General features: G+C 49.1%; 8 protein-coding genes across 8 annotated transcripts, besides 1 other annotated feature; 5 read left to right on the top strand and 3 right to left on the bottom strand.

The window, feature by feature from the left end:
• Positions 1-14,122: part of a sequence feature (contig 1.129 1..627835(1)) that runs on past both edges of the window.
• Positions 617-2,598, bottom strand: ANIA_10956 (NuA4 histone acetyltransferase complex catalytic subunit ESA1; the record flags this gene model as incomplete). The annotated part of the gene is made up of 6 exons (XM_050612000.1): positions 2,412-2,598; positions 2,291-2,318; positions 2,142-2,206; positions 2,054-2,088; positions 842-1,998; positions 617-775 (listed from the first exon to the last, which is right to left on the bottom strand). Exons 1-6 carry the CDS (start codon positions 2,492-2,494, stop codon positions 617-619), a joined length of 1,527 nt encoding a protein of 508 aa, XP_050467965.1. The 5' UTR covers positions 2,495-2,598.
• Positions 2,835-5,515, bottom strand: cef1 (putative cell division control protein (Cdc5); the record flags this gene model as incomplete). The annotated part of the gene is made up of 4 exons (XM_050611999.1): positions 5,370-5,515; positions 5,282-5,315; positions 4,861-5,201; positions 2,835-4,809 (listed from the first exon to the last, which is right to left on the bottom strand). The coding sequence occupies exons 1-4, from the start codon at positions 5,393-5,395 to the stop codon at positions 2,835-2,837; spliced, it is 2,376 nt and encodes a 791-aa protein (XP_050467964.1). The 5' UTR covers positions 5,396-5,515.
• ANIA_10943 (ribosome biogenesis protein NOP53) lies at positions 5,677-7,184 on the top strand. The gene is made up of 3 exons (XM_675671.2): positions 5,677-5,851; positions 5,914-6,858; positions 6,908-7,184. Exons 1-3 carry the CDS (start codon positions 5,718-5,720, stop codon positions 7,125-7,127), a joined length of 1,299 nt encoding a protein of 432 aa, XP_680763.2. The 5' UTR covers positions 5,677-5,717; the 3' UTR covers positions 7,128-7,184.
• rex4 (putative 3'-5' exonuclease) lies at positions 7,458-8,508 on the top strand (the record flags this gene model as incomplete). The annotated part of the gene is made up of 2 exons (XM_050611998.1): positions 7,458-7,750; positions 7,832-8,508. 2 exons carry the CDS (start codon positions 7,458-7,460, stop codon positions 8,436-8,438), a joined length of 900 nt encoding a protein of 299 aa, XP_050467963.1. The 3' UTR covers positions 8,439-8,508.
• On the top strand, positions 8,684-9,745 carry ANIA_07493 (ribonuclease H2 subunit C). The gene is made up of 4 exons (XM_675670.2): positions 8,684-8,981; positions 9,036-9,113; positions 9,168-9,376; positions 9,426-9,745. The coding sequence occupies exons 1-4, from the start codon at positions 8,828-8,830 to the stop codon at positions 9,462-9,464; spliced, it is 480 nt and encodes a 159-aa protein (XP_680762.1). The 5' UTR covers positions 8,684-8,827; the 3' UTR covers positions 9,465-9,745.
• Positions 9,945-11,082, top strand: ANIA_07492 (putative mRNA decapping hydrolase; the record flags this gene model as incomplete). The annotated part of the gene is made up of 3 exons (XM_675669.1): positions 9,945-10,023; positions 10,123-10,779; positions 10,838-11,082. The coding sequence occupies 3 exons, from the start codon at positions 9,945-9,947 to the stop codon at positions 11,080-11,082; spliced, it is 981 nt and encodes a 326-aa protein (XP_680761.1).
• Positions 11,394-12,204, top strand: ANIA_07491 (ubiquitin carboxyl-terminal hydrolase; the record flags this gene model as incomplete). Its single annotated transcript, XM_675668.1, has 2 exons — positions 11,394-11,442; positions 11,504-12,204. 2 exons carry the CDS (start codon positions 11,394-11,396, stop codon positions 12,202-12,204), a joined length of 750 nt encoding a protein of 249 aa, XP_680760.1.
• On the bottom strand, positions 12,356-13,996 carry ANIA_07490 (MT-A70 family; the record flags this gene model as incomplete). The annotated part of the gene is made up of 1 exon (XM_675667.1): positions 12,356-13,996. The coding sequence occupies one exon, from the start codon at positions 13,994-13,996 to the stop codon at positions 12,356-12,358; it is 1,641 nt and encodes a 546-aa protein (XP_680759.1).

Below are 14,122 nucleotides of genomic sequence, written 5' to 3'. Positions count from 1 at the left end.
TCTTCCGACTCGAGCCTGAAGGGATTGCAAGGTTACATACTGAGTTTAAAGTATCGAATGCGACTAAGTTGCGCATTGATTTTCCTCGTCTAGATACTCCAGCTGGCTAGCTGGTCTATATACTCATCCCGTGTTTCTTCTCGTCTCTCGCTTCTCTTAGTTAAAGAAGAGTCTGAACGGAAGCAAGTACTATTTTTTTAGGTTGAAGAATGGTACGATCGAGTTGTCGATGCCGCATCTTGCAGATTTCACAGTTGAAGTGATATCACGTCCTGTAGCTCCAGTTAATGATTTAGCATCAATTGTTACAGCTGTAATATATAAACCCACCAAGCCACGTCGGCAAGGTGAACAAGAAGCAAAAGCATATCAGTACGAGACTCCTACTCTATGCTATTTAGTAGTTCCCAACCAATCTTGAGACATCTGAGTAGTAATGAATAACCGTATTCGCACTGACCCTAAAACCCAAACTCCTAGGTATATCGCTAGCTCAAACGCCACATCCCTCCCCGCTAATGTCTGGAATAACTGTACATGAAGAAAACTACTACCACTACTGAATCAACGAGAGGAAAATAAGCAAGAAGGGGGGAAAAGTCTAAGCGAACTTTCTTCACCAATTCCATGTTCGACTGGACGCAGTGAACACAGGAGGCTTCCACTGGAGCCGTGCAGGGTCGATCTTGCGGGAGCCCTTAATCTTTTCTTTCTCTAGACGTTTGTTTCGCTCTTCAATTACTTCGTCCGTAAGTACGATGATCCATTGTCCTTTCTGTAATATTGTTAGCTTGCCTTTGCCTGTGAAGGAGGTGATTGGACTTAAAGGACGAACACGTGCATTGTATCTAAGCATTTTGAATGTCACCAATGTTTCATGAACATCTTTCTCGGTCATGGACGTTAACATGGCAAGTTCGTTTTCGCTCACTGTCTCACGTCCAGAATCCAAGAGGATTTCGACGAGTGTCTCGCGCCAATATTGCCTGTAACCGAGCAATCCAAGGTCACTGAGCGGCTTCTCGGGAGAGCCAACCTTTCCTTCTCGTTTGCTCAGTTCGTAGCTGAAAGAAATAAGGAGTCTTCCATAACCCCGCCGTTGGTATTGGGGTAGTGTGAGGATACAAGCCAGATTATAACCCTCGCCGGACTCTTTTTCTTTTGAGAAGTAACCCACCAGATGACAGCCAGTTTCGTCGCGAGTGCACATGCAGTAGAAAAGGAAGGGGTCTACATCGTAGTAGAGTGTTTTGTGATCAAGAAAGAGTTTGCTGAGCAGACAAAGGTTGCGGCACCATGTTCGCTGTCGACGGCCATCGACTTCGAAGAAGGAAATATTGTCATCCCGGTAGATCTCATTCCCAGGAGGATGCGTGAGCGTGCACTTGGTGCGATGTCGCTCAAAAGCGCGCTTGTTATCGAAGTAGCTCAGACAAAATTCATCGATGTAGACCACTTCAGCGTCGGAAAACGACGCAGGGTATGGAGAAAAGTACCATGGCTCAATATCGTATTTGCCCATCTGCAGCCGGTCTAGATTCCGTACTCGGTGAACTTCTGTCGGGTTTTGTGTCATACTGCCACTGGTACGAAGCTTTTCAATCTCCTCTTCCCGCGACATCAATCCCAACGCTCTCTCCTCCTCCTTGATTTCCTTGGCATCAGTAAAGCTTGCATCCATCATGTCTATATCCTCGGAGACCGCTTTGGGGGTTCCGTCAGCAGAAACTGCTTCAGAAGCCAACATGGAAAGATCCGCCGGGGTTTCGTCGCCACGATTCTCCTTTCCGCCTGCCTTTGATGGCCGTTGAGCCTTGCCCACATTGGTATTCTTACCTGTGAGGGTATCTGGGGTGGCAGAGACATCACGGCTACCAGCTCTAACGCGCTTGTTCTTGCTGGGAGCTTTCGCAGGGCCAGATTTCTTCTTTTCCGGCTTCTCAGGCTGAGGCCATTCAACCTCTTGGGACAAGTCAAGCCTGGAAGAAGCGACCCATTCTAAAGAACCCCATCAGCAGCTAGCTTCTCTAGCATGTTGATATGCGTGACCTACCATCAAGACGCTTATTGAAATCAACATAGTGAACACTGAGAGCAAAATTAGCGAGACATTACAGGCTGTAATGCCAAGGTACACTTACTAGAAAGCAAGCCCATCTTTCCTCTGCTTTATGGATAAAATCTCTGCTTTTCTTAACGCTCCATCCTACAAGGTTGTCAGCGTTTGTATACTTGATAGTCACGTGATACATCTCGATGCGGACGCAGAAAAGAGGGATGCAAAACGTACCTTGTGGACCATAGCCTTCACACCGATTCTAGTGTCTTAATTAGCATATGCGACCGATGAATTTGGGGTCAAAAAATCTAGGGAATATATAAATATAATTATATTAGACTGCGTAACGTACCTGATGGTGTTAAGAGTGGCGATTCCCTTTTCGACGGGGTCCGGTGTCCCGGCGGCCTCGCCATGAGAGTCTCGGACGCCCATCGTGTTCAAGGAAGCGAAACTACTCTAGTCAGTAGAAAATAGAGGATAAACCACTTTGCCGGATGATTTTTGCGATGAAAAAATAACACGGCCCTTGAGGCGATTGATGGAGGATTTGAGTGGCGGAAGGGGCGGAAGAGACCGCCTTTGCAACTTTCAAACTCACATTCTGCCTCAAGCCTGACTGTCCGCTTATGGATCCCTTGTCAGCCCTTCGTAGTATACACGAATGGCGTAGTCTTAAACGACCAAACTTTTACAGAAAAATTAACGGGATGGTGAAATAAATTAGAATACATTGCGTCAGAAGCCGTGTAGATATACCTTGCGCGCCTCAATTTCAGTGCCAACCATTCACCATGCCTCCAGTGCTCGCCACTAGGTCGTCCAATTCGTCCTTTCTGCATCGATACTGCTCCTGAGCTTCTCGTTCTCTCCGCATCACAAAAGCCACCTCCTCCCGTAGCTTTTCCAGCCTCCTTGAAATCGCAGCCTCCTCTGATATCTGAAGCGTGCGGAAAGCGTCCAGTTCATGCTTCGACTTCTCCAGGGCTGTATGGGCCTCAGTGATCTTGGCCCTGAGCATCTTCGCCCGGTTTTGATATCCTCCGTAGTGTAAAGCTAGCTTCTTTTCGAGTTTATTACCATCTTCAGCGGTGGCTAGTAATGATGCCTGCACATTGTCGAAGACGCCGATGATTCGCTGCTCTTGCTGATACGCGTCCTCTTCGTCGTCGTCGAGGTAGTTGGAAAGCCCAGGTAGAGTATCCTGACGGCTTGATGACCACTTGGCATCGAACTCGTTCGACCACTCCTCCAACTTCCCCGAGGAAGCTTCAGACGCTATTGCGGCACGAGCTTCTTCTAAATACTTATCATCAAGCCTCTCCAACTTCCGTGGCTTGCCTTCGATCTTGGCACCGGGAGTAGCGAACTTGCATGCATCATTAGCAACCAACAGGGCGGCCTCTTTAGCAATTAGACCGGTGATTGGGTCCATAACACGCGACGCCCGCTCCATCAGAGCATCAATATCGAGCACAACAGGCCGGGGCAACGAACGTTGATAAACCTGCGTCTGACGTTTATGTTCAGCCTCGGCAGCTCGCTTCCGGATTTCCTTTTCCCGCGCATCTCGCACTGCAGAGTCTTCTTCAGGGTACTCCGTCGCCCCAGCTGGCTCTGCAGATTCTGACGGCAGCTGCTCGAGCTCCCACTCGGTTTCCTTGGGCTTGGGAAGTGCTGCAAGCCTGCCGCGAATGCTCTGCCGCGCGAGATTTTCCCGCATCTTTATCTCTCGCGGTGTACTTCCAATAGGAAGCCCACCGCTGATTTCTTTGTTCAGCGAGAAGTGGTCACGAGGAGTTCGCAGCGGAGTTGCACCGGGGCCAGCACCTCCTGGAACGGGCGTTGCGCTGACTGCGTTCCCTTGCCGAAAGGGCGTGGCCATGGGATTTGGCGTGACGATCTGTTGGCGGCGAGGAGCAATGCCATCAAAACCAGTAGAAGATCCACCATCATGTAGCGGCGTATTTTCCCCGCCAAGGAGTGAAGACTGAGTCTCTGTGAGGGCTCTTATATTCCGAATCTCATTCGCAATGTGATCCTCCTCCGGGGGAGCTCTGGGAGTCCGAATAGGTGTCCCCCCAACCATGGCGGAGTAGTTTCCGAGTAAACCTTTGGTTCCTTCCTCATCTCCCACCATCTTGCTGGCTTTATCTCCTGCCATACCCATTTTGATGATGTCTTCCATTTCGCTCTCGCTAACCTGAGGAGTGGGGAGAACAAGCGCTCTCCGTTTGCTGCTCTGTTCGGCCTCTCGGATCTTCTGCATCTGTCCAGCTCGAGCAGCAGCCGCGAAAGCTGCGGAGTTGCTGTTCTTATCATTCTTTCGTTTCTTTCGTTCCGCTTCTTCGTCTTGATCTCCCTTGCGCTTGTTCGCTAGCTGCTGTTTCCGGGGATCGAACATCTCTCGCTGTCTTTCATTGCGTGCTTCTTCCTCTGTAGTATCGTAAAATCCAGGTGCAGCTGGCTTTTCGAACGGAATATCTGCATTATAATCCATCTCACCCGGTTTCCGGGTGACAATCTTAATGTTAATACCAGCATTTTTGAGCTCACGGCGCTTTTGGAGCACAGCAAGCCGTCGCGATTCCTCGAGTTGCCGTTCCCTGGCCTTGCGCTTTGCCTTCTTACCCTGCGTATTCGCTAGACGAGCTCGAGCCTCGCTCAACATCTCCTTCTCATCTTCGTCAAGATCGATAGTATCCGGCCGGGCAGGTTTTGATTCAGGGTCAGGATCAAGTTCACCAGGTCTACAGATAATCAGCAAAGTCAGAGCCTAAACCGCGATTATAGATTCCTACCGCAGCCGTCTGACGTCGTCCGCACTCGGAGCGGAGGCCTCTGTACCCGGACCCCCTAAACCGAGCTCATCATTCTCACGGGCCTCAGCTTCATCCAAAAGTTTCTGGTACCGTTCTAAGCATTGGGTTGCCGTTCGGCCCACGATCGGTGCAATTGTCCGCCATTGCGTTGGCATCAACTTAGCCAGATGCAACAGCTTCTCATCCTCCTCCCGAGACCATTCCACTTTCCTAATGCCAGGATCAAGCCACTCTACCCAGCGCGCTTTACATTGTTTCGGAGTTTTCCTCGCCAGAAGCGAAGATACACGTGCCCATTGATTGAGGCCATACTTCGAGACCTAACCGTAAGGAAAATATTAGTTACGTCGCGTGGTCAGGAACCAAAATCCTAGCGGAGATTGCGTAAAGTCCGACTTACTGCTGCCCGAAGAACCTCGTCCTCAATGTTCGTCCTAGGAGTGAGTTAGGCGTAAACTCTAGAATGCCTGAATTGCATCTTGACTTACCAGACACCTCCTTTGACGACTGGCATGGGTGCTGAGGTTCGGCGAAACCGTTGCTAAACCAGATCACGATAATCAAACATAAATTTGCGTATTATTAACGCAGAAATTTGCAAGAAAGAGGCGCAGGCTGGCCTTTGACGATGAACACGAGGACCTATATGATCAATCTGAACTAGAGGTTCCAGAGTTGTTCTGCGATGAGCGGCGGCAGTTTAGCGCGGTAGACGCATCTAGCCTCCCCAATTAGTCATGTGATCGGACCCTCTCCAAAAAAAAAGTTCATCAAGCACTAAGATAAGGTGCGGTTTCTCGATTTCGTACTGTGTCTCTTCTCCGGGTTTCATCAAGATGTCTACCCTAGTACAAGCACCTCAGCAATACGGCCAGCCTTCAAGGAAAGGTAAAAAGGCTTGGAGGAAGAATGTGGATGTTTCCGAGGTTCAAGAAGGTCTCCGGCTGTTGAAGGATGAAGAAATCAAAGGGTGCGACTCCGCATACTCGCTGATTGCCTTACATTGCGCAAGTTCTGACCTTTTCACTATAGAGGTGTCCTAGCAGAAAAACCATCCGAGGAATTATTCGTTATTGACAAGAAGGGCTCCTCGGAAATCCGCGATGCGTATCGCAAGCAACACAAGAAGCCTCTGAAATCAGACGAGATCCTTGCGCAAAGATCCGCGATCAATGCGGTTGACACGCGGAAACGTGCCAACTCCAAAGTGACGGACGGTGTCATTGAACCCAAAACAAAGAAGCACAAGAGCGACTGGGTTAGTCGCAAGGAATGGCAGCGCTTGAAGCAGGTGGCGAAGGACGGAAACCCGCTTGGGCGATCCAGTGAGAGCGGCTTCTTCGATCCCTGGGCAGATGAGGCGGATCCGACACCCTATGACGATCCTCAGTTCGATTACCTGGAGAAGCCTAAGCAGAAAGTGGCCCCGGTTACTCTCAAGCAAGCTCCTATCTCGCTCGCTGCCAACGGAAAGGCAGTTCCTTCCGTGCGCAAGCCGACCGCTGGCACAAGTTATAATCCTACTTTCGAAGATTGGGATGAGCTGCTGCAGGAACAAGGCCAAAAGGCTGTCGAAGAAGAGAAGAAGCGATTAGAGGAAGAACGCAAAGAGCGAGAGCGGCAGCGTCTGATCGCCGAGGCTAAGGACGATGATGGTGAGGCAAAGTCAGATGATGAAAGCGCATGGGAAGGCTTTGAGAGCGAGTACGAGAAGCCGGAATGGCTGAACAAGAAGCGCCCAGAAAGGAAGACGAAAGCGCAGAGAAACAAGATCAAGCGACGGAAGGAAGCTGAAAGGCAAGCGAAGTGGGAGGCACAGCAGAAGAAGAAGGAGGAGCAACTTGCTCAATATAAGGCTATTGCAGAGCGCGTCAAGCAACAGGAGCTGGAACGTCAGGAAAACGACAGTGACGCTGATGACTCTTCTGAAGAAGGCGATGACACTAAGCTTCGCCGCAAGCCTCTGGGGAAATTAAAGTATGTTTCGTCCCTTGAGTTCTTCGGCTCCATTTGCTGACTACAATAGGGCCCCTGAAAAACCAACAGAGGTAGTACTACCGGACGAGCTGCAAGATTCGTTGCGCCGGTTGAAGCCTGAAGGAAACCTCCTCGACGACCGATTCCGGACGTTGATCGTCCAGGGTAAACTCGAGGCGCGCAAACCCGTAACGCAACCACGAAAGGCCAAGAAAGAGGTGACAGAGAAATGGAAATACAAAGACTTCAAGGTGCCGGGTTTACCATAACTTAATTAGTTCCTACGCAGTACTCGATTAGATATCAGCTTTACAGGCATTCTGGGTAAAAATTCATTGTCGTACACACAATTCCTGTAGTATGCTCTTATGTGTATTCATAAGTAAGGCAGACACCCCCAAAAACAATATGAAGTATAAACAGGCTTCTCGTGAAATTTTTCTTCTAATGTGGTCGAGAACTCAAGTCCAAAATCCAGCCCTGTGGGTCAGCGGGAACATATTTAGGTAGCGCGGAGTAGGATCCGCAGCACGATTTCTTCAGCTCCTTTTCTTTCCTGTTTACCTGGCTACAATGCAATAACATAAAATAATACTGGGATGGAACTAAAGGCCCTCTCTAGTAATTGGAAGAAGCTCCAGGAGACTTTGAAGAAGGACGTCTCCACACCCCCTACACAAAAGCGCAAACGATCCGATCGCGAACCCCAGAATGACCTGGTGAAGAAACGGAAAAGCGCCGCAGAAGCAGGAAAGCGAAATTCGACTTCACGGACTGTGCAAGCCCCGAAAAAGCAGAAAAGAATGTCTCAGGGGACTCCTGACAAGAACGCAAGTGCAAACGAGACTTCTAATGCGGTAGTGTCGAGGGAAAATGAGGGCCGTTCTCCAAAGTCAGTATTCGGATAATCTTATATCTAGTCATTTCTTGCAATCTCTCTCTTCTCTTTGATTATGTTACTGACTCTTTACAGTGTTGAGATAGGCAAGTACATTGCGATGGATTGCGAAATGGTTGGAATTGGCCCGGATCCAGACAATGACTCTGCCCTTGCCCGGGTCAGTATCGTTAATTATAACGGCGACCAAGTATACGACTCATATGTACGGCCTAAGGAGATGGTGACGGACTGGAGGACACATGTTAGCGGGATTCTTCCAAAGCACATGGCAGAAGCGCGGTCTTTGGAACAAGTACAGAAAGAGGTTGCGGAGATTCTCGAAGGACGGATACTTGTGGGACACGCTCTTCGAAATGATCTAGATGCGCTACTTCTCAGTCATCCCAAACGCGACATCAGGGATACCAGTAAGCATCCTCCATATCGGAAAGTCGCTGGTGGGGGGTCTCCTCGACTGAAAATCCTGGCCTCTGAGTTTCTCGGACTAAATATTCAAGCCGGCGCACATTCCAGCATGGAGGATGCAAAAGCTACGATGCTTTTGTATCGGCGGGATAAGGATGAGTTCGAACGAGAACATCTGAAAAAATGGCCGGTTAGAGCACTGCCGGAAAGCAAAGAGAATGGAGGCGATGAGAAGAAAAAGAAGAAGAAGAAGAAGAAGACGCGCAAGAGGTGAGCTGAACTTGTCCTAGAATTATCCTAGATATACCCCATTCCGAGTTGTATACAGATAAGGATAGAACACTTCTGCCAATTTCTACCCGTAGAGACTAATCTGGCATAACATAATTTTATGAATCACATCATATTCTGATAAGCTGCAACTCGCCAAAACGATCGGTTTGTGGTTGAGAACCCGACCCGTCTTTATCTAGTACACTGGGCCCTCTGTTCCGCTCCGCTCCCAATTTACGCGGTGCTCGCGCGGCGCGTCTTAACGATATTCCAGACATTAACCTTCAACAAATCCACGAAGAAATCCAACTGAGAACTCGACCCCTCTTGGCATAAATCCGCCAGTATCATCGTCCGCACATTGGCATCCTCTAGATTGGCTGAAAAAGAATGTACGCCATCCAACCCAAACAGACGACCTCGGAATCGAAGGACACGGAGTCCGGTCACGAATTCACGCCAAACATCCTCCCCTGTCGAATCCACTACGATGGTTCAGTGGAGTCGCTGAACCGATACTGGACTCCTAGTACAGATGAGAAAGGTGAGCAGACGCTCTGTCTCCTTCACTCTCTCTCCATATACTTACCGATCCCAGATAAAGATCTCCAGACCGCATACTTTCGGGGCCGGAGGCTAAGAGGTCGACGTGTTCAGTTACCGGAAGGGTACGAGGGTGCGTTGCTATATCTATATTGTTGAGTTGGGGATGTTTCTAACCATATAGTAGGCGTCGTCGTGACGCATACAGAGCGTGAAATACCAAATGCTACAGACAACGTAACTGTGAGCAAGGAAGGTGAAAATAATAAGGCGGTTAAGCTTCTGGAAAAACAGGCTACTTTTGGTGATTATGTGGTTTGGGGACATGAAGTAATCCCAGCTGCGGATGATTCATTCGTTAAGGGGGTGGAAGAGTGGGTGAAGTTTGCTGAAGTGGTGAGTGACAGGTTCCTGTCAATGACACCAAAACTAACTATAGGGCTAGATGCATTCTGATAACGGGTATGAGAAGAAGGCTACATGAACAAATTGGCTTGGACACGCTCCGTAAGCACTCGATGTCTAAATCTGAGACAGTCAAGCAGCTTGAACAAGCCCCAACTTCAGCTTTCCGCCGCCGAAGAAACAAGCTAGCAGTAAAATGCTAGTAGTCTCACTTAGCGGATGCTGAGCTCTGAATCACCAGTTTTCACGCTACTGTAACGCCTGTGGTCACGGAGGACAGTGGAGATCTATACCGCAAGCCCATACTCGAAGTTATGGTCTGCCTTCGGGCTTCACAACCCCAACAGCCTAATGTGAGACAACCTTGTATTGAACATGGCTTCGAAACCAAGTAAGGTACAATTCATGCTCGATTAACTCGGTCCATTTTCGTTTTTGATGCAGGTCGTGGCCAATATAAATAAGGCTTGACCGCCCTGGACATTCTGCCGTAAATAGGGCTATGGTAACTCGCGGGCTTGATTTCTTCGAATATACCCTCTACTCCTTGTCCCTCATAATGGATAGCAATAGTGGCAAGAAGGTTGCAGCAGAGGCATTAATTTCAAGGTTTGAGATTACCAAGCTTCTCAAACAAGGTAAGCTGTCCCAACACCACAATCCACCCCACAATACAGCCCCTACTTCACTACCAGTGATAATTTGGACCAAGTAGATAACTAATACGCGATTGCCAGATCAGAATGGCCGGCGCATTGTCATTCAAGGCTCAATAGATGGTCAACAAGGCCTCCTTATAGCTGAACGTGCCGCATTCGCAACTGAGTCTCTCGCCGTCCTAAAGGCCTTCCACTCTTCAATCACGCGCATACACAATTTAGGCGATAACGACATATATCGATGGTACCTAGCATCCTCGGGCATAGATTGTGATGGGCATCAGTCGCACGATCTTAAGCTCAATGTCATCTGGCCGTGCACGGAGCAGCATATCAAGAAGTACTCGGACCAGGTGCTGCGCATGGTCACGGAAACGCCGGAGATATATCGGGACTATGTACGACCATACATGCAGGAGAAGAGGGAGGAAGGGCGGCTGAACTGGGTGTTCAATATCCTGGAGGGTCGCACAGAGCAGGAGGATGTTATGCTGCGGGATGATGGGCACGGAGCCGAGGATGCGTTCTTGATGCTGCCTGATCTGAACTGGGATCGAAAAACGCTGGGATCGTTGCATTTGCTGGCGCTTGTACATCGGCGTGATTTATGGAGCTTGAGAGATCTGAAGAAGAAGCATGTCCCCTGGCTAAAGTATTTGAGGAAGAGGGTGCTTGAGGGAACCGTGAAAATGTATCCGGACCTGGAAGAAGATCAGTTGAAGCTTTACGTGCATTGTAAGTGAATCTAATTTTTTGTCCGTTTTGATTACCGGCGAGTGCTGACATGCTCCAGATCAACCGACCTACTATCATTTCCACATCCATATTGTCAATGTCATGCTTGAGGCAGGCGCTACGCAGGCTACTGGAAAGGCATTCGGTCTGGAGAATCTCATTTCTCAGCTTGAGACTCTCTCTGGCGGCGAAGAGGCGAGCATGGCAGACGTCAGCTTGACCTACTATTTGGGCGAGGCGAGTGAGCTTTGGACGGAGATCTATGCGCCTTTGAAGCGCGGGGAGAAGCTGGCAGGCAAATAAACGTAAATATTCCTGATAATGAATAATGATATGTGCGATTTCTATACCAGCGCTAAGTCAGTGCATGCAGTAGGCTTTGTTGTTTCGTACAAATTGCCTCCGCCTTCAACGCGGAGTTGTGGACTATTAACCCCGCAACACCATTTTCTCCCCTCACTCACTCTCTGCTATCCTCTACTAACAACAACAACAACAACAACAACAACAACAACAACAACAACAACAACACCACACTTATACATCAAACACGTTGGTCACCAAACGCCTTAAATTGCTGATTCTACCTCTGATTCAAGTTAAGACTGTCAACCATGTCTGACCCGGACGTTCCCGAAAGCAACAAAGCTTTCGTTCCTCTCGGTATGTTACACCCGTCCAGCCTAGTATTTACCAGGGCCAGCTCAACTAACTCTGAGGCAAGAAAACAACCCCGAAGTAATGTCACACCTCGTTCATCAGCTTGGTCTCTCTCCCTCCCTAGGCTTCACAGACGTCTTCTCCATCGACGAGCCAGACCTTCTCGCGCTTGTGCCGCGCCCTTCCCAAGCTCTCCTCCTCGTATTCCCTGTCTCAAAAAGCTACGAATCCAGTCGTATCGCCGAGGACAGCTCTCTCCCTGAGTACACGGGCTCCGGACCAAATGAGCCCGTAATGTGGTTCAAACAGACAATTCGGAACGCGTGCGGGCTGATTGGGCTCCTACACGCTGTGTCAAATGGCGAGGCAAGGAAACATATTCTGCCAGGCTCAGATCTTGAGAATCTGCTAAAAGAGGCGGAGAAGCTAGATCCGATCAGACGGGCAGATCTGCTGTACGAAAGTAAGGCGTTGGAGAGTGCACATGCTGATGCAGCGAAATTGGGGGATACCAAGGCGCCTGGGGCGGAAGATGACGTGGATCTGCATTTTGTGGCATTTGTAAAGGGGGAGGATGGGAGGCTGTGGGAGCTTGATGGGCGGAGGAGGGGCCCGTTGGAGAGGGGGGTACTTGGAGATGAGGAGGATGCCTTGAGTGAAAGGGCGTTAGAGTTAGGGGTCAGAAGGTTCTTGGATGTTGAGGCTAAAGGAGGGAATCCGGATTTACGGTTCAGCCTTGTCAGCTTGGGGGCTGTCTTTGATTGATTACTTCTTTCTGAAGGTGGAAGGGAGGGAGGGAGTTGTATACATGCAGGGTAGAATCTGATTGCTAGAAGATATCGAAGCGCCAATTTGGTGTTGCCCATCGGTGCTTATAGCTACGTATCATGCTAGGCATGGTCGAATATAACACAGGTCACCCATCCTCATCCACCCACCAACTTTCCGAATTGAACTTTAGGACCTCATTCCCACAAGCCCACCAGCCAGCTGTCAGATTTCTCGCAAACACCTCCAGCGCCGTATATCTTATGATTTGGTCAGAAATGCCGGTGACAGTGTCAAGTCCGATGTCTGCAGACTCAGAGCTGGCTGTAAAGAAAATTTTCTCAAAAATTGCCTTCAAATTTGGCTTCCGAGAATGAACATCCGGAACAGCAGCAATGACCCTTCTCAAAACAGCCTTAGCACCAGTACTCCTGATGCAAGTGGTGGCGGGTTCTGGCTCCCTTTTCCCAATAACGAGGACCTCGTACGGCTTACGCCAGAGTCCCTCAATCGGTGTAACAGGCTTCCCTTGGACGGTGGTCTTGATCCAAATCCATTCTTCACAGACAGAAAATCCTGACTCGTTAAGGGCACTGTGAGCTATCGCCCGTGATTTGGCAGAGTTTGTGATCCAGATTGCGGCGGTGGAAAGGTTGGAGCCGGACTGGGATCTGTACTGTCTCAAGTCTGCTGTGTCATCAATCTGAGGAGGCAGATAAGGATGCGAATAAGAATGCACAGCAAGTACAGATGATATATAGCCCATAAGCAATTCATTATCATGGTAAGTCTGCGTCTGATAGTAGCCGCTGCGCCGGACAGATCTGTTCGCCCATGGTGGATCAAGGACAATGAGATTGAACTTTTGTTCCGGGTCGAGGCCGGGAATTGGGGAAGAGTTCGTATAATCCAGCTCTTTTGATATCGGCAAATCGCGCAGAATGAATCGCGATAGAGGGGGAATTAGGTACACCTGACCTTGGTTCTGAATATGTTCAGCATCCGGACTTAGCCATTCGCCCGACTTGACTGTAGACAGACTCCGTAGTTCAATGATTGCCGCATCGGAAGATGTGTTCTTCACCAGCTTGTTGCATAACTCATCTCCATATTCGAACCGATTCTTGCCTGGTGACAGAATCAGAGGCGGCTGGTGCTGAATCTGGACAGTGTCATATGTATCTGCCGTAAACCCAGAACCTCGCAGGCGCGGGAGTACTTGTATAGCCAAGGACTCATGATTTTGCTCCTCTCTGTTGAACGCATGATTATAACCTCTCTTAGGCAGTTTCCGATTTTCTCTCGTATTATTCCCCTCTTGAGTCTTGTCTAGCTGTTTGAAGCGCACGTCCTCATTTTGCTTTGGATTCGCCCCTGGATTGAAGCCATTCGCCCCTCCAAGGAGATGCCTAGGAAGACACCAGTCTGAGCCTTGTGAATAATTTTGTCGGATTTCACTTAGGGCATCCAATACTACCGGGCGGATTGCTTCGTGGAATTCACTTTCCGATTGCGGGATCCGCGCGAGAATCTTTGCCTGCGCAGATTTCGATTTTGGCTCGTTTGGGACAGCGTATGGTTGTTTCAATGGAAGTGTAGATAGAAGATGTCGACTTTTGTGTTTATTTCTATGTAGATATGCAGTAGGGGTTGATCTAGTTCCATCAGAAATGTCGGGATGTGGCTGTGGTAAGAGGTCCTGCGCTCGTGCAATGGACGCAGGAATGTCGACTAGGAAGACGGTAGAGCTGGAATTTTGATAGAGGATTGGGGAACTATCAGATTTCATTTCGATTTCTTCGACTTATCATTCGTGCTCTTATGTTTAGAAATTAGTGAGTTTTATTCGGGAACAAATTGTAAGCTAAGAGTGACCCGGTACAGACAAGTCCACATTGTCAACCGAGCAGACATT

This window comes from Aspergillus nidulans, chromosome IV, assembly GCF_000011425.1.
Source record: "Aspergillus nidulans FGSC A4 chromosome IV".
Taxonomy (NCBI): Eukaryota; Fungi; Ascomycota; class Eurotiomycetes; order Eurotiales; family Aspergillaceae; genus Aspergillus; species Aspergillus nidulans.
This window is presented reverse-complemented; position numbering and strand designations above follow the sequence as displayed.

What these genes read in the sequence shown, in the direction of transcription:
- ANIA_10943 (XM_675671.2), top strand. Translation starts at nt 5,718, where the DNA reads ATGTCTACCCTAGTACAAGCACCTCAGCAATACGGCCAGCCTTCAAGG. An exon ending in AAGGATGAAGAAATCAAAGG is followed by an intron (nt 5,852 to 5,913) that starts GTGCGACTCCGC and finishes TTTTCACTATAG; the next exon opens with AGGTGTCCTAGCAGAAAAAC. An exon ending in AAGCCTCTGGGGAAATTAAA is followed by an intron (nt 6,859 to 6,907) that starts GTATGTTTCGTC and finishes TGACTACAATAG; the next exon opens with GGCCCCTGAAAAACCAACAG.
- ANIA_07493 (XM_675670.2), top strand. Translation starts at nt 8,828, where the DNA reads ATGTACGCCATCCAACCCAAACAGACGACCTCGGAATCGAAGGACACG. An exon ending in TCCTAGTACAGATGAGAAAG is followed by an intron (nt 8,982 to 9,035) that starts GTGAGCAGACGC and finishes TACCGATCCCAG; the next exon opens with ATAAAGATCTCCAGACCGCA. An exon ending in GTTACCGGAAGGGTACGAGG is followed by an intron (nt 9,114 to 9,167) that starts GTGCGTTGCTAT and finishes ACCATATAGTAG; the next exon opens with GCGTCGTCGTGACGCATACA.